Here is a 20,751-nt window from a genome sequence, read left to right on the forward strand (position 1 = left end):
AGAAGCTGTTGGAGTGTCTGAGGATGATTTTCAGTACTTGCAAGATGAATGTGACTAGTAACTTGTAAACCTTTAATTAATTTTTTAAAATGTGGTAGTCCAAACAGCTGGGCTTCCGAGAGCTGTGAGAGGTTGTCATGTAACAGTAGTTAGAAATAGAGCACTATATAGATAGTAATACAGGCAAAAATATGCTGTAAGAAACAGTGCCAGAAATTGAAGTTATTGTACAGGACATCTAACTGTATTTGAACCTCGTTGGTTTTCTGGTCGTATGGTGTTACACCCTTGCACAGCAGATCCTATTCTAGAGGCTCTCTCTGTAGCTGTTTTCTGATAGGAATATGTGTTTTGTACTCACCTGTGCATAAATTCTGGCTGCTTTTGAGAAATAAGGATGCACTGCCTACCTTAGCCTGACTCAGCAGCCCTGTGAAAGACGTGGCCTCGATACAGACTTGATACAGCTCAGCTGTAGTCTTGGCAGTCTTTCCAGCACTTCAGTTTTGGGCTTTTGGGTTTTTTTTCCAGATTTCCTCCTTTTTTTTTTTTCTTCTCCTTAGTTGTTTGTTGCAATTCAGCTAATCATCAGTTGCTGTAGATCTTGGCACAAAGGCCTTTATCCTGCTGTTGAAGTGGTGTGTTGTGAGGTGCCCTGTGATACTCTGATAGGGAGAAGAGATCTTTGACGATATCAAAGAATTTTTACAAAGCAACACCACAAAGATCTGTGTTGTTTGTACTGCTATTGGCAGGAATATGTGGAACAAAGAAGCAGATGAGCTCTTGGGTGCATCAGATCTGAAAGAGGAGCAGCAAACCTCAAAGTGGAAAGCAGAGTGAGGTAGTAAGCTTGATCTGATTCATGAAAGTACAGTTTACTTACCTTTTGAATTCTGGAGCATGTTTGATCTTTCCTTCCTTGATTCTCAGGATATCATGAGTTAAGCTTCACATGTGGAATCTTGTACTGCATCACATGCTTCATACACACATGCAGAATTTTGTCTGTCATGTTAGCAAGGGTGCTTTTTTTAGCCTTCCATTTCTTGTACCCCTTTCTTGCAGACTAAGAGACTTGGCCAGTCAGCCAACATCAATAATTAATTGTGAATAACAGATACTCACTGCAGTTATTTCATGATCTGTTTGCACAGACTAGTCACTGAACAATGGCAAATAGAAGAAGTACGTATCTTGAACTGTTTATGTTCAGTTTATGAGCATCAATGAAGTGACTATTTATTTATGAAAGTAGTACAATGTACAAATGAAAAACTTAAGACAGCAGTTAAAAGGATGGGTTTAATCAAGCTGGTGGCTAACACTACATACAAACAGGTAGCTATTTGTAATGTGCTGTGGATATATCTGTTTACCACCTCCTTATTGTGGCATTTGTTTTATTTTCAGTATGTTGTGGGTGCATATGCATATTTAATTTTTTAGCCTCTTAAAGGTTAAAGATTCTTAGAACTATTTTCTGCTGTCACTTACATGGAGATTTGAAGATGGACTAACACTAACCCTAAACTGTTCTGTGTTGTCTTCAGAAAATAGCCAGAAGTGATAACACTTGCCAATTCTTTCCTTTTCCTTGAAAGCACAGTTGTCTGAGGGAGTGCTGCTTTGCAAGGACTTTTGCAACCTTTGTTTTTGACTCTTCTGGAATGTGACACATTGTTATCGCACTTGCCCAAGAAGGCTTTGGTTACAGGTTTATCATATACTCCAGGCTCATGAATTATTTCCCTGGGGACCACACTGCATTCTTGATTTGCATGGCGTCTAGTGGCCAGCCAGCACCATTCAATTCCTGTCCTCTTGGCATCCTGTCTTAGAAAATGACCTTCTATTCTCCCTCAGTATCTCAAAGTTGCTATTAAAAAAGTGCCTGCTGTTCAGGAAGACACACAGGGGTGTCTGGCAAGAGAAAACAGCATTTGAGTCTAGGAAGTTTCAGTGATGCATACACACACACAGCCAGTCATTTCAGGAAAAGCTGCGCTGTTTATGTTCCTGTCTTTGAAATGATAAAGAATGCAGAAAAATTCCAAATATGTACAGTATAAAACAGGTGCAGAGGAGCACAGCAACAAACAAGGGCAACACAGAAAACCCCAACTTCCAAAACACTTTGCACTTTGCAAATGCAAATTCATAATTTATTTCCAACATACAGTTAGGCAGATGCCAGGTTCTCTTTGTTTCTGCCTTTTTATTGTATTTTTTAAGGAATTTAGTTTTGAGAGATAAAAAATAAATAATCCCTTTTTAAGACTCCATTGCTAAACAATCTTGCAGCTCTCAAATTGTTATCATCATCATGGCTGGGCTTCGTGAACGAAGATTTGGGAAGGACTCTACCCACATTTGCTACAAGCACGCTGGTTGCTAAAGAGGCCAATGCAAGATAGACAAGTCTGGTTGCAAAAGGCCCAGTAGAAAGACTCCTTAGGTGGTATTGACAGGACATGGTTCTTTCTGTGTTGTCTTTTCTCCTCAAGAGTGATCCTGCGTGCGTTCTCAAAGGAAGCAGCAGCGTTATAGATGGTGTGTCTCCAGATCTCCCAATTGGAGGCCAGAGTAGACCAGTGATGTTGATCAATATGACCAAGGCTGAGATGTTGTTTCAGGGAGTCCTTGTATCTTCTCTTCAGGGCTCCTCTCTTGCGGCAGCCGGTGGCAAGTTCACCATAGAGCACAGTCTTAGGGAGGCGGTGGTCCTTCATCCTTGAGACATGTCCTGCCCAACACAGCTCAGTTCTCAGCAGCATGACCTCAATACTCATAACTGCTGCTTGTTCTAGAACAGACATGTTAGTCACATAATCTGACCAGCGGATGTTTGGGATTGTTTGGAGGCAGCGTTGATGGAAGTGTTCTAGGAGTCGCAGGTGGTGGCAGTAAATGACCCATGATTTGGACCCATATAAAAGAGTAGACAGTACAATGGCTCTGTAAACACTGATCTTTGTTATACTGTAGGCATTAAAACATTTGTAGGCTTGGCAGTATCCCCCTAGAACAACATTTTTAATCCAATATGCACTTAATCAATTATCTTAGTTGAGGACACAAGTAAAACTGTTACATTTTTGGAAACAGGTGCCCACTATTTCCTCGACACTAAGGAATGACACTCTAAACCCCACATTTTGCCGATAGGAAAAACTCTTCTTTCCTTAATGATCTCAGAAAAAATGTCAACTGTAATATTTTTTCTAATCAATGAGAATTTTCATAATAACCCAGAAGAATATTTCTTTCATCTTACATTCATTAAACTGTCACTCCAAACTTTAACAATGCATTCGCAACTGAGAAAATGGAGTGATAAGTTCCTCATTTATTTTGTAGCAGTTCCTTGTAAATCATACTGTTTCTACTTTAGCACGATGGGTAAATGCATATTCAGGTGCATGCATGCTGTTTTCAATGAGTTAAAGGTGGGGTACGCACTTAAGTTCCTTGCTGATATGCATCTATCTTGTGCAGTCTACCCGGTTTGATATTTTTAAGAAACACAGCCTGGCTACATTTTAGAACAGCTAAGCCAGTCTGTAGGGAGGAAAGGAGCAATTTATTCCACCAATTGCAGTCCTAGTTGGGCTCTAGATCTGGAGTTAGAGGCCCTGCTAGGTAGTTAGTGACCCTGAAAGAGCATGATTGGGTAGATCTCTGACCACAGCCCTTTCACCCACCTGGAGGACAAAGGGTGTCCTGAGGCACAGAAACATGGTGCCTCTGGCACTCTGAGGGTGCCAAAGGTGTGCAGCTCCAGTGCTGGAGCTGGGGATGCCCTGCCTGCCTTCAGCTGCAAATGTGCATCTCCTTCCATGCGTGGTTCAGCCTTATCAAGGGGTGTTGTACTGGAACTAACAGTGTATGTTACTTTAAAAAAAAAGTTAAAAACAATTAATTTTTAAAGTGTTTTCTACAGTGTTTAAACACACAGCTAAGGAAGAGTGCCCTGAAAAACCTTGGCTCACTACCCAAGCATTTTTCACCAATGTTTTGGTTTCAAAAATAGCTCTTGTTGTTAAGGCTAATCTCAAGACAATAACAAAGTAATGATGATGATGATAATTAAAAAAAAAAACAAAACAAAACCACCTCCCTGAGAGATTAGGTAGAAGTTCATACCCTGATTTCTTTTAAATGTAGCCTTTCCCCATCATAGCCTTTAAGGCAATTTGAATGCTGTTGGTGACCAAACAAAGGTCATGTCACTGGAGTACCAAGAAGGACCTTTTTACTTTATTGTTTTAACACCAGAAAAAAAATCAAAAAAATGTAAATTTTTCTCTTCAAATATTTGTCTTCAGCACTGAGAAAGCTGATACCAAGAGCCAGAGACTTATGTCCCCATGTACATGCTCTTCCAGTACTCTCAATCTATAAAATACTGATGAATTAAACTATTCATCTGAATTTTAAAAATATTTGAAATCTGGGAGATTCATAGCTAACTCGGATAGAAAACCTAGTTGAAATGGATTACATTGGGAGACTGATGATGACAATAAAGAAAAAAAGAAAAGCAAGAAATTGCCCAACTGGACTAATACTGGCTCAGCATACAATAACTTTTCATTCCCGACTAGTTAGATGATGTTTCTTTGCTGGAGCAATTACACATTCTGTCTCCCCAGGGGCCCATGTCCTCATGGAAGTGTTAACACACATTCCTCTCTAGAAGTTCTTGGGCATATCCAGCTGAGGTCATGGTAATTAGAGATAGAAAAGACCCTTTGGGTCACCACATCTTTCTCACTGCCAGTGCAATTTTGTTTCTTTAGGAGGTGTATTTACAATCTATTTGACAAAGCTTTGGAAAAATGACTCAAGATGAGGCAAATGTTCTTCTCTGTGGAGACTGTTGCACATCCAATAGACCAGAAGCATAGTTGTTTGGGTTTTTTTAATATTTTCTTGTATTTCCTTGCTGCAATTGTTTTTTCATCTGATAGGCACCTGGGAATCCCCAGAAACAATCCAGTTTGGAGCTTGTCCATCATTAGCAGCTTCCTAGTTCATCACACTGTGCATTAGCTCACTCCTTGAGTAATTTGGTTCAGAGCTCAGCACATGATGCAGACTTCCTTAGCTTTTTATTACTCTGTTGTTGGACCACTGTGTTTCCTGAGAACTCTTAGGCTGTCCTGGGCTTACAGTCTAGTTTGGTACATGAACAACAGCGTCAAATGAAGTCAGACCTGAAAGTAAAAATTTTGTTTTATGGGAGGTTTGTGGAATGAGAACAATGTTTTCCTCTGAGTTCTTCTGCTACTTCTTGTTCACAATACTGTCTCTGTTATACTACAATTACTTGTTAACACTACCTCTCCCCAACACTTTTGACTAGATCAAAAAGCTTGATTATGAGCTAACTTAGTCTGGGCTTACATCACTGTAATTCCATATAGCAAAGCCATAGCTATGTTGAAGGCAATAGTGGTTTTTACCCGTTTTCCCCTGAATTAACTGGCACAAGTCAGATGTCCACATTGCCATTGTTCCCACATATCTCTGCTTGTATGTGCTGATGTATTTATTTACCAAGACAGGTTTTTCTTTCCCTGCCTTGTTATCTGCGTGATGGAAAAGCTTCATGTTCCATCAACTTAAAATACATACCCTTGTATTTAAAGAAGAAAAAGAAATTCCTATGTAATTGTTTTCAATAACTTGATGAGAAGGAGGCTGCTTTGTAATTCTAAGTGGTGGTTAATATATAAACAAAAATAATTGGGTGTTTTGTTTTTTAAAACCCACATGTTCACAGCTACCTCTACTTTATCAGGAGGCTGGACTGGATATCTCCTTAAGTTGCTTCCAACCTGGGTTAGCCCATGATCCTTTGAACCTGTGGCGACAGTGGATAATCTAGATACATCGCCTGAGGAAATTTCAGTAAATAATTATTTGGTAGAAATTCATTGTCTGCTTCTCTCTTGTACAGCTGCATTTTTGCAAAGAGTTCTAACTCCTGTCCTTGCACCACTGGGTTTTTTTAAGCACTTCTTAAAATTTCTAAGAAAAAATTCTCTTTTAGATTCATTGAACTTTTTTGCACAAAAAGAAAGAAGATAATTGAAAATCTGACCCAAAGGCTGTGAAGTAGCATAGGGCTTTTAGATGCCTCTTCGGTCTCCTGTTGGTCTCAACAAGTACTCATAGAAATTGGGAATGCAGAGACAGATTTAGCAAAAGTGTTTGTTTTGTAGGAACTTCCAAATCTCTCTGTCTTATACTCCTTTCTTACTCTGGGTCTGACATGAAAGATGCCATTAGAGATTGAGAAATGGCAGAGACAGTATTAGAGATGCTATTCCTGCGTGAGGGAGGGGGAACAAACTCAAGTAAAGACCTTTCCAAAATGCCAACCAAAGCTTTACATTAATGTTCCTTTCTTCTGCTTTCTAAGTGTGTAACAGCAAATCAGTTGAACAGAAGATGAACAGGACCTGGGGTCATTGCCAGAAGGGGCAGAAGGTGCACTGTTTATTGGTGGTAGAGTGCCCTTGCACTAACTAGCTGGTACAGCAATAGCATCCTGCCTCCCATGTCACCTGTTCTCTGTGCTCCACAGCCTTCCAATGTCTGGATGCCTCACATGAGGACAGGCTAAACCAGAGTCTGGATTCATTAAACAAATTGTTGTTGTGCAATGACGTGTTCTTGCTACTGTTCCTTGAGAAACAAAAGTCTGAAATGGCAGTATCTGCTGTTCTGGCCTTTCTCAGGAGCTCTGTGCTGTGCGAGTCTAATGTTAAGTAATTTTTTGCACTTCCCAGATTTAATTGCAAGCATAATCAGAGCACGGGAATGAAATAGCTAGCAAAAAGGCCTCCAGGACAAAACTGATCTATGCCACTCAGTTTTTATTGTGATATGAATTTGATGTGGGGACAGATGAATTGTATTAGAAATCATGCTTGGTGAGTAGCTCTTGTTTCTTTCCATTAGTGACACTAGTTTTAACAAAATGTGAACTGTTCTGTATTCCTAAAGACCTACAAAAAGTTCCATGGGAAAGGCAAACTAGCTGTTTCTCTTACTCAAAGTCAAATGAAATATCATTTACTACTGTAACTTGGTTCTGAAGGTAATTTTTGCCTCCGTTAGTTTCCCAGACTTTATTATAGCTACAGCCTTTATTGGTGTGAAAGTCAGGGAGAGAACTAAAAAAGTAATAAATAAATAAAAAATAAATAAAAAATTAATAAAGGGAGTATTTAAACTTGGTTTTATTAAGAATGAACAATATTTTTCTTTTAATTTCCGAACTGTTAAATTACAGGTACAAGCCACCATATGGTTTGATACCTACTGCTCTAAAATGTTATCGCTTCTTATTTGCATTTAGGCAGGAAATGTCTTCATTGTTATGGGTAGTCACAAGAGGACGTACATTAAATCAAAGATAATCAATACTGTGCTTAAAAATGGGAAAGCAAAACAGATATTTGAAAGAGGGATACTAATTACCATTCTGGTTCCAAAGTAACTTAGTTCTTGCACAAATTTTTTGAGGAATCCTGACCAGATTGTCACCCTTATTTTTTTGAGAAAGAACAAAAATTGTCCGTTTGCTCTATCGGATCTGACCTCTGATTGAAAAATTGCCTGCATCTTTTTCCTTAATGTTCTTTTTTGGGGATTCCAAGAATAGTTATCTCCAAGGACTTGGCTTCATTTGCTCTGAGATCTAGAAAAGTCTGTTTTCGCCACAATATTTGAAACACCTTTAATTCTTGAGAAAAAGATAAATCTTACCATTTAATTAAACTGAACATGATTTTTCTGTGGTTGCATTTGTAAAAAAGAAGGTAACCACTCCACTACAGGCACGAAGCATTTGACTAACAATAGGCCTGTGGGCCAACAAATAAATGGTGTTTTAAACAGGTTTTGATGGAGGGATCACTGCCATATTTGAGGATAGCTGGCAACCTTTTCTCTCAAGCTAAAGAGAGCTCAAGGAGAGTTATTTAAGGCTCCTCTATATGGAGAAGCTGTTGAGGAATAAACTAGGGGGGGAAGTTAAAGAACAAAAGTTGGTTATCTTGAAAGAGGCTGTGGCTTCTAGGAAGACACCAGGTCCCTGCGTAGCACCTTTGGGTCGCCTGGTTTGATTCCCTTTCAGAGATGCTCAAGGACTTTAGCAACTGGCCTCTGTCACCTGAGTTCCTCATCATGTGTGCAGTCTTAGGCTGCCACTAAACTCAGGTCAAATGTGGGCTTACTCATCCTTGACAGTGCAAGCATAAGAGCTGAGAACAGGCTGTGTACCAGACTGTTTTTATGGAGTACAATAGCCATGTTGCAAGCCCCTAATTTTCTTTCTGTGAATTGTGGTTGCATCTTGGTTTAGGCTCTACTGCTCTTTTGTCACTTCATTGACACAAAATCTGATTTTTCATAAACAGAGCACAAAAGGCAGAAAAAGAGGTTCTAGGCTTCATTTTGCTTCTGAGAAAAGCTTAGGGCTTACTGGGTCACTGGGCAGAATACAAACAGAAACAACTCCAGTTGAAGTACTTTTAGTGTCACAGTTTTTCAACATGGCATTTAAAGGCAGTGAAGAGCGGAGTGCAGTGGCAAAGCAGGCTTATCAGTAACCTGAATCTCTAAGAGTTGTAATTAAACTAAACCAAGCAAGGCTTAAACACGGAATACTATCCATATAATAATTCCCAGGTATTGAATTAATTTGATTAATAAGCCATTTTCAGCTAACCTATTGCAAATTTTGAATATCAGCATTCATCACTGTGATCCAAGCACAACTACTTCATGCTAATTCCTAAAACAAAAAAAAATGACAGGCTGAATAGAAAAGTAAAATGGTCTCACTCAATCATACAGTCCAAGATGGGTGAAATGTAAATAAGAAAACAGCCACATAGAGAGATGTATCAGATAATAATTACTTCTTGTAAATTAACAGACATAAACTTTTTGATCAGTAGAAGATGAAAGCTCTATTGAATTGCAGGGACCAAAATTTTGATGTAGTTTACACGACTACTGCCGAGGATACTAAGAACAGAATTTGTTCCGCAATTTCAATCTTTTGTGTGCACTTTTGTTTCAAAATACCTGATTGTGTGCATGTGTGATGTTAGTTTCTTCAGATTCTGGATGAGAGCGAAAGGGGAACAATGTCCAAATCCCTTTTTATCTCTCATTATTGTTTTGGCAGAGGAAGAACCCTCAATCAATTACAGCAGTTGGATCCACTGGCTGCAAGCAGCCTGGCTTGAGGTTTAACTCAATGTGCTTTGTCCGTTCAAGTGGTATATCTTTGCTGCAACATCATTTACTGCCATGTCTTTGCCAAGGCACACCTATGTCACTCCTGTCAAAATGTCAGTTTAGATTGGTGCAGCGATAGGACTTAATTCCGCTGTCTACATGATGCAGGGTCACTGCTCACAACAAAGCAACACCACTGCTCCAAGCTGGTGTGGCAGCAACAGGGCTTGGGAGAAGGGAAGGCAGAGAAGAAGGTTAGTGTGTGTGAATAAAACGAATAAAGGGCTGTAATTGCAACAAATGTGCTTAGCTTGATTACTTGATTGCCTCAGTTTTCGGCTCAGTATGATCACGTGAACTTTGTGGCCAAAGCTTTACTGAGACAATAAATAGAGCTCTGTGACCTTTATAATTAGAACCGTAATAAGAGCACATGACTGTACGGGAATGCATAGCTGAGTGGATGTCCAAAGTGAAAGCCCAGTGGAAACATTTTTTGCATGCATTGATCCAAAGCTCAGTAAAAACAAAGGGAATGAAATGAGGCTCTTGTGCCAGGAGCCAGAAGACCCAGATCCTCTTTTGATAAGTCTGGAGTGTTCTGTCTAGACCTTTTAGTTTCAGGTGTTTTAAAAGTAGTTTTTGGTTTATGTGCTCTTCTATTTAAGGGCAGTCCAATTTGGCTTGTAGAAACGCTTTCATTTATGGGCAGACATATAGGTTGAGTGATAAGAGTTGAAGTAGGAACAGTGAGTGGCCTGTCTTGGACATCAGCAGCCTTGTCATGGAAGAAAATGTGAAGTTTCACTTGTAGAAAGGTTGGGGAAATAGAATGTAGAACAGCAAAGTGGGACAGCTGGAAGCAGATTGTAATACTTAATTGGTGATTATTCTGTGTTATATGAAATTTTGAGGTCTAGTAAGGGAAAGGGAATTTAGCAGCGCATAGGCTGGTATAAAAATGAGGGGAAAAACAGATGGAGAGGTTTGAGAACAAGACAAAGTTTTTAAGAGTATGGTGCTCAGAAAAAGATAAAAACAACAGTCATCCTTGGGGTGCCTATACGCAACAAATTGCAAGGCAAAGACCACTGAGACGTATTCTTGAGGTACAGAACTGGAGCATTGTCTGAGACTTCAAAGGTTTAGTGGCAGTGAACTGTTACAAAAATCATCCTATTGATAGAAAATATTAAAAAATATAATCCCCCCTCCTGTAAAGGGAGAAACCAAGGCCAGTGCTTGCACAGGGGAATGCTGTGCCAAATCAATATACAATATGTGCAGAAATAAAAGCTATTTGCAAGGACGGCGAAACATTAGGGCAGACTGATAACTGCACTGTAGAAAAGTACAATGAATTTCAGACTTGAAAATTTGCAGTAATAACACACTTTTCCTAAAGCTTGGGTCCTAAATGGCCAACAAATTTCTTTCACAAGTAAATGCAAGGTGGGTGAAGAACTGCATCCTTTGTGTTGTTTTCTCTCCCCTTTAGCAGTGACTGCTTGTGGGGCACAACCAAGGTGCACAGACCTGCTCCCCACTGGACAATGGGCAAGCCGTTTTTCTGTAGAGCCACGTGCCCATCCAGGAGCCCAGCGCATGGCAGGATGCTCCTGTTGCTTGGGCAGGATTGGAGAAAGCCACTCTCCTTCCACCTTCGCCATGCCACTCCCTTCTTTCCTTGAACAGGAATACCCTAATCAGAGAAGTATGCATGGACTGTTTAGCAAGGGGTCATATCCATTTGGATGAAATTCCAGGGCTGCAGGGATAACAATGGCAGGAAGAGAGGTCCTTAAGCTGGCCCATGCTGCCTGCTCATAGCAGCACCTTTTTGACAGATGTGGCCTGCTGCTTGCTGCCTCCTGCTGCCTGCCCTTGGAAAGTCCTGACTTCTCCTGACACCGAGGAGAACTGAAAGCTCATCCCAGCTGGCGTCAAACAAAGGAACCCTCCGTTAATCATGAAATCATTCTGTGACCATACTGCTTGCCCAAACCTAAATCTCCTCTTTGACAATTTGGGCATTTTAGGTGTTTCATGGGATGATATGTTAGCAAGCAGGGAATTCCCCTGTGCCCCTTGTTCCTTTCCCATATGAAAGCCCTCTCATACAAACCCCAGCGTAACTGTGGTTTGCATTACAAGCCCAGGTTTCAGGTATTTTCAGTCTGTATGAGCGAAATCATGCTTTACTGATTGCTCCTTGAAGCATATGAGGCAACACACAAGTAAGATACAGCATGTGGGTTTTGTGTGCTTGTTGCCAGTGTTGTATACAATGGCTATGTTTTCATTCCTTCATCTACTGTTTCTCCTGCTTCACTGAAACTCCCCATCAGTTAAGGTAGGTGGGCAAAAGGACCAAACCCAGGGCACATGACTGTATCTGGCATTTGCTACAGTAATGAAAGTGCTGTAGCCTGGGAGATGTTTCTCTATCTGTCTCTGACCCTGAGATGAGGAAGGGAGAGGAACTGGAGGGCTAGTCCAAGTTAGAGCACATTTTTTCGTTTCTAACATACCATGCAGTGCTCTGATTGCCTGACAGTGAGTGTATGGGAAAATTCCATCTTATCAATTTGTCAAAAATGCCTTTCTCATTGGGGAATGGGAGACAGCACTGACAAGCACAGACAGAGAGCGTAGGAGTGCTCTGTGAGCACTCTGATAATCAGGAAACTCCAAACCTGAGTAATTCAGCAAAACAAACCAGAAACTCCTAAAAGGCACCACCACCACTAAAAGGAAAGGCATTTTTTCTGACCAGATCAACCTAATTTCTGTCATGACTGTTTTGCTTGTTGTTTTTTTTCCAGCTGACCACAACAGTGCACTCATGGAATGAGTCCTGCATTGTTTCCTCTGAGTTGTTTCCTTTCTGGCGGCTCTGGAAGAAGCTTGCAACATGTGGAGGTCAGAGGGTCAGACCTGGACCCATGTGCTTGTTTCTCTAGACATATAGATGCTGTTTCCCCAGAGGAGGAAGTTGCTGCAGCTGTACATTCAGTGGAACATACTTTTATGATGAGTATATAGACACGTCACTAGGGACATATACTGGAGGATACATCGGAATGGCACAGGCTTTGCCTACAGGCTGCACTTTACGTTGGTAATGATTTTCTTCCTTATAAGGGATGGTCATATTTAAAGAGAGCATATCTGAGTCTCTCCCACAATTTAGTCTTGCAGGACACTTCAGGTTCGGGGTTTTTTTTTCTCTTTTCTCCCTCCAGTATTTCTCTAACATTCTTCTGTGACCTTCTAACACTGCAGATCATTTATCAAATAGCCAGTAATGGCTAAACAGAGGCTCATTGTAGCAAGGACTTGCAACACTTTGTTAGCAATAAATATTATGTGATTAGTAAGTACATTGTGATTGGGTTGCATTTTGTGGAAATATCAGCTTCAGGATTTGCCAGAAATTCCTTTTTATTTTTTTTTAATTAGCTTTCATCTGAAATATTTGAAGTGACTTTTCTTTGCTTGCTTAGTTTTTTCTACACTCTGATTCAGGACTTAGGTCAAAGTTCAGCTCTGAATTTGTGTCAGAGTCTAGAACCGAGGCTTACAATGACCAAGTAGAACAATGATTAGAAGTAGAAATGTGATGGAAAACTGGAAAGGCAATTTTCACACTACGCACAGTACGTATGTGAATTTGTCCTGTCTTTCAGGGCTTTCTTTATCAATAAATGTATTGCTGATGGAAGATGAATGATCTTTTTTCAGGAAATGTACAACACAGACAACAACAGGTTGAAGTTCCACTGGTTGACCAAAGTGCCTCTGCTGTGGCCTGGACTATTGATAGCAGAAAAGCTAAGGTGATCCTTCACTGGTATTTTATGAACTACACATCGGAAATAAATTCAGTAATTAAGGTGGCAGTTTGAAATAACTCCATTTTTTCCCCCTTTATGCTTTTCTGCAGTTTTGAATTCAATACAGACTGCCCATAAGCTACAGGCTATATGTATACCTAGTGAGTCTATGATCCTTATGATTTTTAGAGATTTCTTCTTCAGATGAGGGTTTTCTCACAGTGGGAAGCATAGTCATTTTATGTTCCTTCACAAATCCTCATTCAAACTGACTCTTTCTAAAACCAGAGCTGCATAAAAGCATCATTTAAGGTGTAATTGCACAACCACTGTGCTCACAAATAATATACAAGTTTCAGTGACAGGAGTACTCAAATATTTGTTTTCACTTATACAACAACATGAAGACAGCTGCTTAACTAAATGCTTCACTGTCTCTTAATATAAATTCTTCCTCATAATGTTTTTCTCTTTTCTATCCCCTACCGCTTACTTATTTCTACTCCACCCACTTCCAATGTTCCTACAAGCTTTTCAAATTGTTCTGCTGTTTTTGGGTTTATTTGTGCTGTACACCATCCATAAAGGCATCTCTGGAACTTATAAGTAGTTTTGCAAAGACAACAGTGGGAAGACAGTTACACATCATATTATTTTTGGCTAGATCCTACAGGAACAATGGCTATTGTTTGGCAAGCTAGCAACAAGGAGGCTGCATTAATGATGTAAGGATTTGGAGCCTGGGGTTGTTCCTTGAATGGTTGTGAGCCATTTTAAGGTATGTGTGATTCAACAACACTTAGCAACATCTGTTTTTAAAAAAGAAAAAAAAAAAGGGAAAAATGGAAGGTAAAAAAAGGAAAAAAAAAAAGAAAAAGGGCAAAACAACCATGAACCTGAAACTATGGATAAAAATAATGTCCTGTATGAACGTTTGGGTTTTTTCCTCTTGCACATAATTGTTACATGTGTTGATCAAAATTGCCAACTTTCTATTTATTTTCCCTCTCCCTGTGATTTCGACTTAATAAGATGGTGTCGGTTGGTTGCGGGATGCCACAGTGGGACAGCATCGGGGGTGTGGGACAGGGGTTGCTTTTGGGCTGGGGCTGCGTTGGACTCACAGACGTGCAAGTGAAATAAGGTCAGTGCCAAAAGACTTCCCCAGTGCTTGAGGAGCAAACGCTAGTGCATCTGTGGGAATTCATGAGTCGGGTCCGGTAACGAAATATTAATTAACACTGTCTATAATCTTGAAGCGACCCCCGGTCGCTGCGTCCCGGAGCGTCACCGGTAACGTCGAAATCGCCCACAACCGCACACAGCGCTGCAACGACCTGCTGTGGGAGAGAGGTGGCAGGCTTCCGGGATGGGAGTCGGCCCTTCCCGGAGCTCGGGGGTGGCAGGGCTCCCCCGGGAGTCCCGCCGGCAGCTCCCGCTCCCGCCCGTGCCCCGCCATGCTCCGCGCACCCAGCAGGCGGCGCTGTGGGGCCGCCGCGCTCCCGCCGCCCGCGGTTCCTGTCGCCGGGGAATGGCAGCGAAGGGAGCAGTGACGGCGTCTGAGCCCCGCGTCGAGCGGAGCTGCGGAGTGCTGGTTCGGTTCTCTTGGGGGGGGGGGGGGAGGGGGGGGAAGCTCAGCGGCAGTGGTATTCCCACTTCAGTGCTGAAAACAGGGGCACTGGTGGGGCCGCACCTGGAGTCCGGTGTTCAATTTTGGGTCCCTCACTGCAACAAAGACATTGAGGTGCTGGAGCCTGTCCAGAGAAGGACAAAGGAGCTGGTGAAGGGTCTAGGGAACAAGTCTGATAGGGAGGACCTGTAGGACCTGGGGTTGTTTAGCCTGGAGAAAAGGATGCCCAGGGGAGGCCTTACTGCTCTCTACAACTACCTGAAAGGAGGTTGTAGCCAGGTGGGAGTCGATCAAGGTAATAAGTGACAGGACAAGAGGAAACAGCCTCGAGTTCACAGAGTATCACACAATCACGGAATATTTTGGAAGGGACCCACAAGGATCATCAAGTCCAGCTCTTAGCCCTGCACACAACCATTCCCAAGAGTCACACCATGTGCTTGAGAGTGTTCTTCAAACACTTCTTGAACTCTCTCAGTCTTGGTACTCTGACCACTTCCCTGGGGAGCCTTTTCCAGTGCCTAGCCACCCTCTGGGTGAAGGATCTTTTTCTAATATCCAACCTAGACCTCCCCTGATACAACTTCATGCTATTCCCTCGGGTCCTGTCACTGGTCACCACAGAGAAGAGATGGTGCCAGGGGAGGTTTAGATTGGATATTAGGAAGCATCTCTTCACTGAAAGGGTTGAAGAATTGTCAGGCACTGGAACAGGCTGCCCATGGAAGTGGTGCAATCACTGTCCCTGGAAGCATTCAAAAGACATGTAGATGTAGCACTTGGAGACGTGGTTTAGTGGTGGACTTGGCAGTTCTGGGTTAGTGTTTGAATTCAATCATCTTAGAGGTCTTTTCCAACCTTAATGAGCTTATGATTCAAAGTGTGGTTCTTCCCTTTTTGAGGCACACTTCCACAATTGTTCTTCTCTCTGTCCATACCTAGAAAAGCCTGATGAAATGAAATGATTAATCATGGAGCTCTTCTTATATACATGTGTCCTTATTTCCCACTTGGGCACTGATGCCCGGACACAGTGAACCCCGCTGTGGATGTGCCATGGGAGCATGTGGCTGTCACATAACCACAGCCTGTGTGAGTTCTGACTCAGCACTGAGATTGCTCCCATGTTATGGGGAGTTCCTTCTGCTGGACAAGGCAGGGAAGGGTGCTTCATGGGCCTGAACAAGAAAAGCCCCTTGTAAACCTCTGGGTGAGAGTTCCACCAGCAAGGCAAAATGTTGTGTTGCCTGCTCAACGCTCCCTGTCACCTCCAAGCCTGAGGCCAGCCACCTCTGCAGCAAGTTTGTCAACTGGGGGCCTGCACTCCCCACAGATGGGCCTTTGCTTGTGTGCACATATTGTGTGCCTGCATTCTGTGCCAGATCCAGGGGATGCTGCTACCAGAGCAGTAGAAGGAAAACCTGGAGTTTCCAAACACAGGCAGAAGTGATGGTGTATTGTAACACATGATCTTTTAGCAAACTAAGTGATGGATCTGTCTTTCACCTGCCAGCTGGTGATGGCATTATCACTGGGTGGTTCCATATCACAAACGTGAATTAGCGTCTCAAAATGAAAAGCAGGTTGGTGTTGGTATACATTGGTTTCCATCTCCTCTCCTTAAGGAACGCAGTCCATACCAACAGTGAAATCATATTGTTCTACATACTTGGAGGAGGTAATTCTGTTTGTCTTGGTTGTAGAATAAAGCATTATTCTCTTTTCTATGTGCTGTTCTCCAGGTAGTGAGGGAAATTACCCTCTCAAGCCTAAAGGAACTTGAAGGTTTGCTTAAATGATTCGAGAACAGTTGATAGAAGGTGACAGTTGAAACACCAAGGATTAAATTTTATAACTCAGAACTATTATTGGGCCATATCCTAGAGGTCTAACTCAAGCTCTTGCTTTTAAAAGTGACACCAGTGTTTGGAAGTTAAACTGAAGTGTATTGACATCAAACACCTTAGGTATTTGATTTGCTTTTCAGAAACATTAAACTCCTTGCAGGGTAGGGCCTCTGGAGACTTAAAAAAAGGCAAAAAATCTGCTTTGGAGCTTTGGACCACTTGTTACGAACTCTGGCCTATTGGAATTGTATTTGGTTTTTACCTGATTTTTTTTCCAAATGGTTAATTCAAGGACAAACAGGTCTTTGCTGTAAGAAGGAGCTTTAGTTCAAGAGCACGTCTTGACATTGGTGTTATTCATATGAATCCACCCAGCCAATAACCTCTTCCTCTGAGGTAAAAGGTTATTACAGATAATCAGTAAGATTAAATACTAACAAAAAATATTATGAACCCCTACATGAATGCAATTATTTTTTCCAATATTTACTGAATAACTTGCCTGGGAAGCGGGTCTTAGTTTGGCTCTCATGGTTGATTCTAAGCCTTCTCTTACCCAGACCCCCGAGACTCTGGTTAATTTTGTGGCACAAAATATTTAATTATGTGCTCTGCCAAGTGAATACAAGGTCTCAAATTGAATTTCAGTGTCCCTGGGCAACTATTTTAGACACTTTGGTAGAATGTAAATGTGTATTTTCTGCATGCCAGATCCTGGCTACATATCCATCAAAGTAAATCCTTAGTAGTTCCACTGAAGGCTTGGAACAATCCTAAATTATGTTATTGAGGTCAGATTGTGACCCTGAAGCTCTGGCAGGCACCCAAACCAAGAAATTTGTGTGGGAAACGGGACGGAATAAAGTAGCACTTGCCTATGCTTTTTGTGGGAGTAAACTGTTACAAAGGTGTGAGTTAAGATGAAAGCTCCTAATGGTGGTGGATATTGCTGTCCAGCTGTTTCTGCTGGAAACATCTGTGTGTGTGTGTATGGGATGAGTCCCTATTTTCTGATGGTGCTCTGTCTCAACTAACAACCAGTTTTGCTTTTACCTCCCCTTACTATTCCCATCCCCCTCCCTCACTCCGAAGTAAAACCACTTAATCCTATAAAACAAAAGTCCAGGGGTAGGTTCTAGTTTAGGTGGTTTTTTTTCCTCTGGTGAATTTAATCCTTCATTTTCTCTCTGCCAGATGCAAGTGGCAGGTCTAAATAGTATTGGTTAATTGTGGTTGTCATACCGCAGATTGCCCCGTTGAAAAAAATAATTGCTGTTTTTTCGCCCAAGGGTTTAAGCTGCGGTCCCTCCGTCTGAATGGGAGGACATCGTTTCCCTCCCCATTGAGACTGCACCGTGGAGCAGCATGAAAGGATTGCTGTACAGCTGCGCTGGGGGAGTGGGCGGGCATCTCATTCAGTAATAACATCTAATTTATACAGCCATGAAAATCTACGGCTATAAATAAACAGTTCTGACTGACTTTTGCATACTTACTCAAAATAAAATGATAGAGGGTAATGGAGTGGAAAGAGAAATCTGGTGTAAATGTCGTAAAGGGCAGATCCTCACTCAGAACACTTCGGTAAAGCCTTTTGGAAGTCACAGGGAAAACGTTGATTTGTGAGCAATGGCACATGCTTTCCTCCTTTCAGGGCTTCAAGGGCATCAGAGAAAGGAGCAAAACAAGCCCAAGATCCCAGCAGTTGTGTTCTGAGGACAGGCATTCCTGACTGCTTTCCCAAAGTGCATGACTGGAATCCACTTTCTCTCCATACAGGATGTAGCAGAGAACAGTGCCTCTTCTGAGCCCTTTTCGAAGAAAGAAACAACATCTCCCGTGATTCTCCTCAAAGCCCTAGTTTCAAATCCTCCTTAAATGCCCTGTAGTCCAGCAGCACAGTCACCACATCAGATCCCAAAGGTACTCTGGTGTGAGCAAGAGCTTAGGGTGAAATCTGCCATTCAACTCCTCTGGTTGGAAGTGGAAAGACTTATCCCTCTGTTCTGGGGACCAGACTTTGTTTTGAGTTTCTGACATTTAAACTGTTTGTACTGGACTATAAGTACAAAATAAAAGAATTAAAAAAAAAAAAAGAGAGAGAGAAAGAGATAAAAATGCACAACAAACCTGCACTTTCTCTTCTTCCCTAATTCCCTTCATGTTTTTTCTTCTGTCTCTCTTTCCTCTCACCAGCATCTTCCAGCTGAATTCTTTCTATTTCTCCTTTAGCTTCAACAGAAAAGGAGGGAGGGGTGTGTTTGTGTGTGGGGACGTGTAACAGTTTACATTCCCCTTGCAAACTTAGCTAGAGCGAGTTATCTAGATAAGCTGGGAAATACTGAATGCATGCACATCTTTCATTAGCTTAGTTTACAGTCTAGGCCTAGTATGTTAACTTCCCAGATTAGAATTTTTATCAGGTGCTTAGCATATGAGAAGAACAATCTTATGTATACACATTATCTTTTATTGCTCACAGGCAGCTTACAATGTGTTTCATTTTTACTAAGCTCCAGCAGCGTTGGAAAGGTGAAAATAACACCCTGGTGAACTGCATGCACAGTAGCTCTAAGCGAGGGTTTTGGCAATGAGCATGGAGTTAGACATTTAAGTACTGCAACTAGTTTCAAATCCTCCTTAAATGCAAGAATAATAACAAAGATTTTTCTTTTTCACATTGACCATTATGGAACACTTATGTACTTTCAGGCTTGCCTGTTTATTGGAGTTTGCAAAGCAGATCTCCAGTGTTTTAGATGTTAACAAGATGTTGAGGCTAATAACAGAAATCAACTATATTGAGGAAGATTAGTAAACATGTGAATGGAGTGTAATTATATGGCAGGCAGCTTTATGTTAAACAGTGCTTTAAATTAACATGCTTTCTGTCAAAGCAATCATACAGTCAGTATAATTAGGTTACTTTTGCTGTGAGATTAACTGAAACCAAGAAAAATGAAGAAAGTGTTGCCCTCAGATTTCCTGTTAAAATGAAGGGGAGATATTAAGCATATTAATATTACAGAAAGTTTCTTGTTAGAAGAACTTGGCTTCATGGTGAACTTTCTGAGCAGACATTTCTAATTACAGTCCTTGTTAGCCCAATTTGTTATCTAGCTAGCTTGGAAGTCACAGCACTGTTAAAATTATCTCTCCTCTTAATTTTTTCCAGACTTGATGAAGGGCAATCCAAACAAGAGTTGGCTTGCTTTCACAGGTCTTTCACAGAGTGGTGCCAAGCTCATGAGGGAGTGCATTTACCAGTGACGAGTTTTAACCATGGACACATCCTCACGTACATTGTGCAAGAGATGAGAAATCTGTGTAAACAGATGAACACAATTTTCTTATTCATAGCAGTTTCAGAGTTATCATGTAAGAGGCAAACATTTCATTTTTTCCACCAGTTTTCCATATGTCTGATGTCATAATGGCTTCACCAGAAGCTGCAATGCATTGGAGAAAGGATTTATCACAGCTGCATTTATTTTCCTCTACTTCATGGCTTCAGCATTCATGGAGAGATCGTTTGGCTTCAAGAGAAGGATTCACTTGCTTCTCCATTTGTGGTCCAGTATTACTATTGAATCTCCTGTTTGGACACAGAGGAGAAGATATTATTGGGGGGGCAGGATATAGAGGGTGGGGGAAGGCCCATTAGGAGGAGGATGTGAACCTGGCCCAGCCTCCCAACATCCCTGGGGAACCCTACCCATCTGGGAGTGGGAGTAAACTACGAATGCATGTCTTGGAACAGCTGCTAATGCTAAAGTGCTGCAGAAGTCAAATGAGCCTGGGATGTCCCCAGCAAGTAACCTATTACTCAACTACTGAGGAATGATTTGAAATGTACCATGGGCCTCATCCATTGAGAATAATTGTGCTTTGCCAGTGGGAGAAAGTATCTACCACCAAACAAATGTAGCTTGGGATGAGAGTATGTGAAAAACTTTAAAAATAAAGTTTGTCTGGAAAAGCAGCAGATAGATTAATCCCTGCACTTGGATATCTGGAGAATCCTCACATGGCTGGTCAGGACAACCCAGGACCTACTAAAATCCCACAGCTTTCTGAAGCACCACTTAGGGACCAGTTGTGCTACTGTGGGGCACCACATGTGGCAATAATCAAATATATTTGGGTACATTATCTAACACACTGTCTCGGCCTC

At 41.5% G+C, this 20,751-nt stretch overlaps 2 protein-coding genes across 3 annotated transcripts in view; one reads left to right on the forward strand and one right to left on the reverse strand.

Moving 5' to 3' along the window:
* Positions 1-17,895, forward strand: part of TMEM170B (transmembrane protein 170B) — an 85,305-nt gene extending 67,410 nt beyond the window's left edge. The window contains exon 3 of one of the 2 annotated variants that reach the window (XM_017808528.1): positions 17,867-17,895. In XM_017808528.1, the coding sequence (XP_017664017.1) occupies positions 17,867-17,873 (7 nt within the window). In that variant the 3' untranslated portion in view covers positions 17,874-17,895. Of the gene's footprint in view, positions 1-5,788; positions 5,870-17,866 lie in introns of those variants that run through there. The other variant, XM_017808527.1, reaches the window with a different exon arrangement.
* A 1,623-nt stretch (positions 17,896-19,518) lies between these two features.
* The window catches only part of ADTRP (androgen dependent TFPI regulating protein), a 28,547-nt gene continuing 27,314 nt past the window's right edge, over positions 19,519-20,751 (reverse strand). Inside the window, exon 6 of the mRNA XM_017808525.1 lies at positions 19,519-20,172. Coding sequence (XP_017664014.1) covers positions 20,129-20,172 — 44 coding nt within the window. The 3' untranslated portion in view covers positions 19,519-20,128. The remainder of the gene's footprint in view (positions 20,173-20,751) is intronic.

The sequence above is a fragment of the Lepidothrix coronata genome, unplaced genomic scaffold, assembly GCF_001604755.1.
Source record: "Lepidothrix coronata isolate B3197 unplaced genomic scaffold, Lepidothrix_coronata-1.0 Scaffold23, whole genome shotgun sequence".
Taxonomy (NCBI): Eukaryota; Metazoa; Chordata; class Aves; order Passeriformes; family Pipridae; genus Lepidothrix; species Lepidothrix coronata.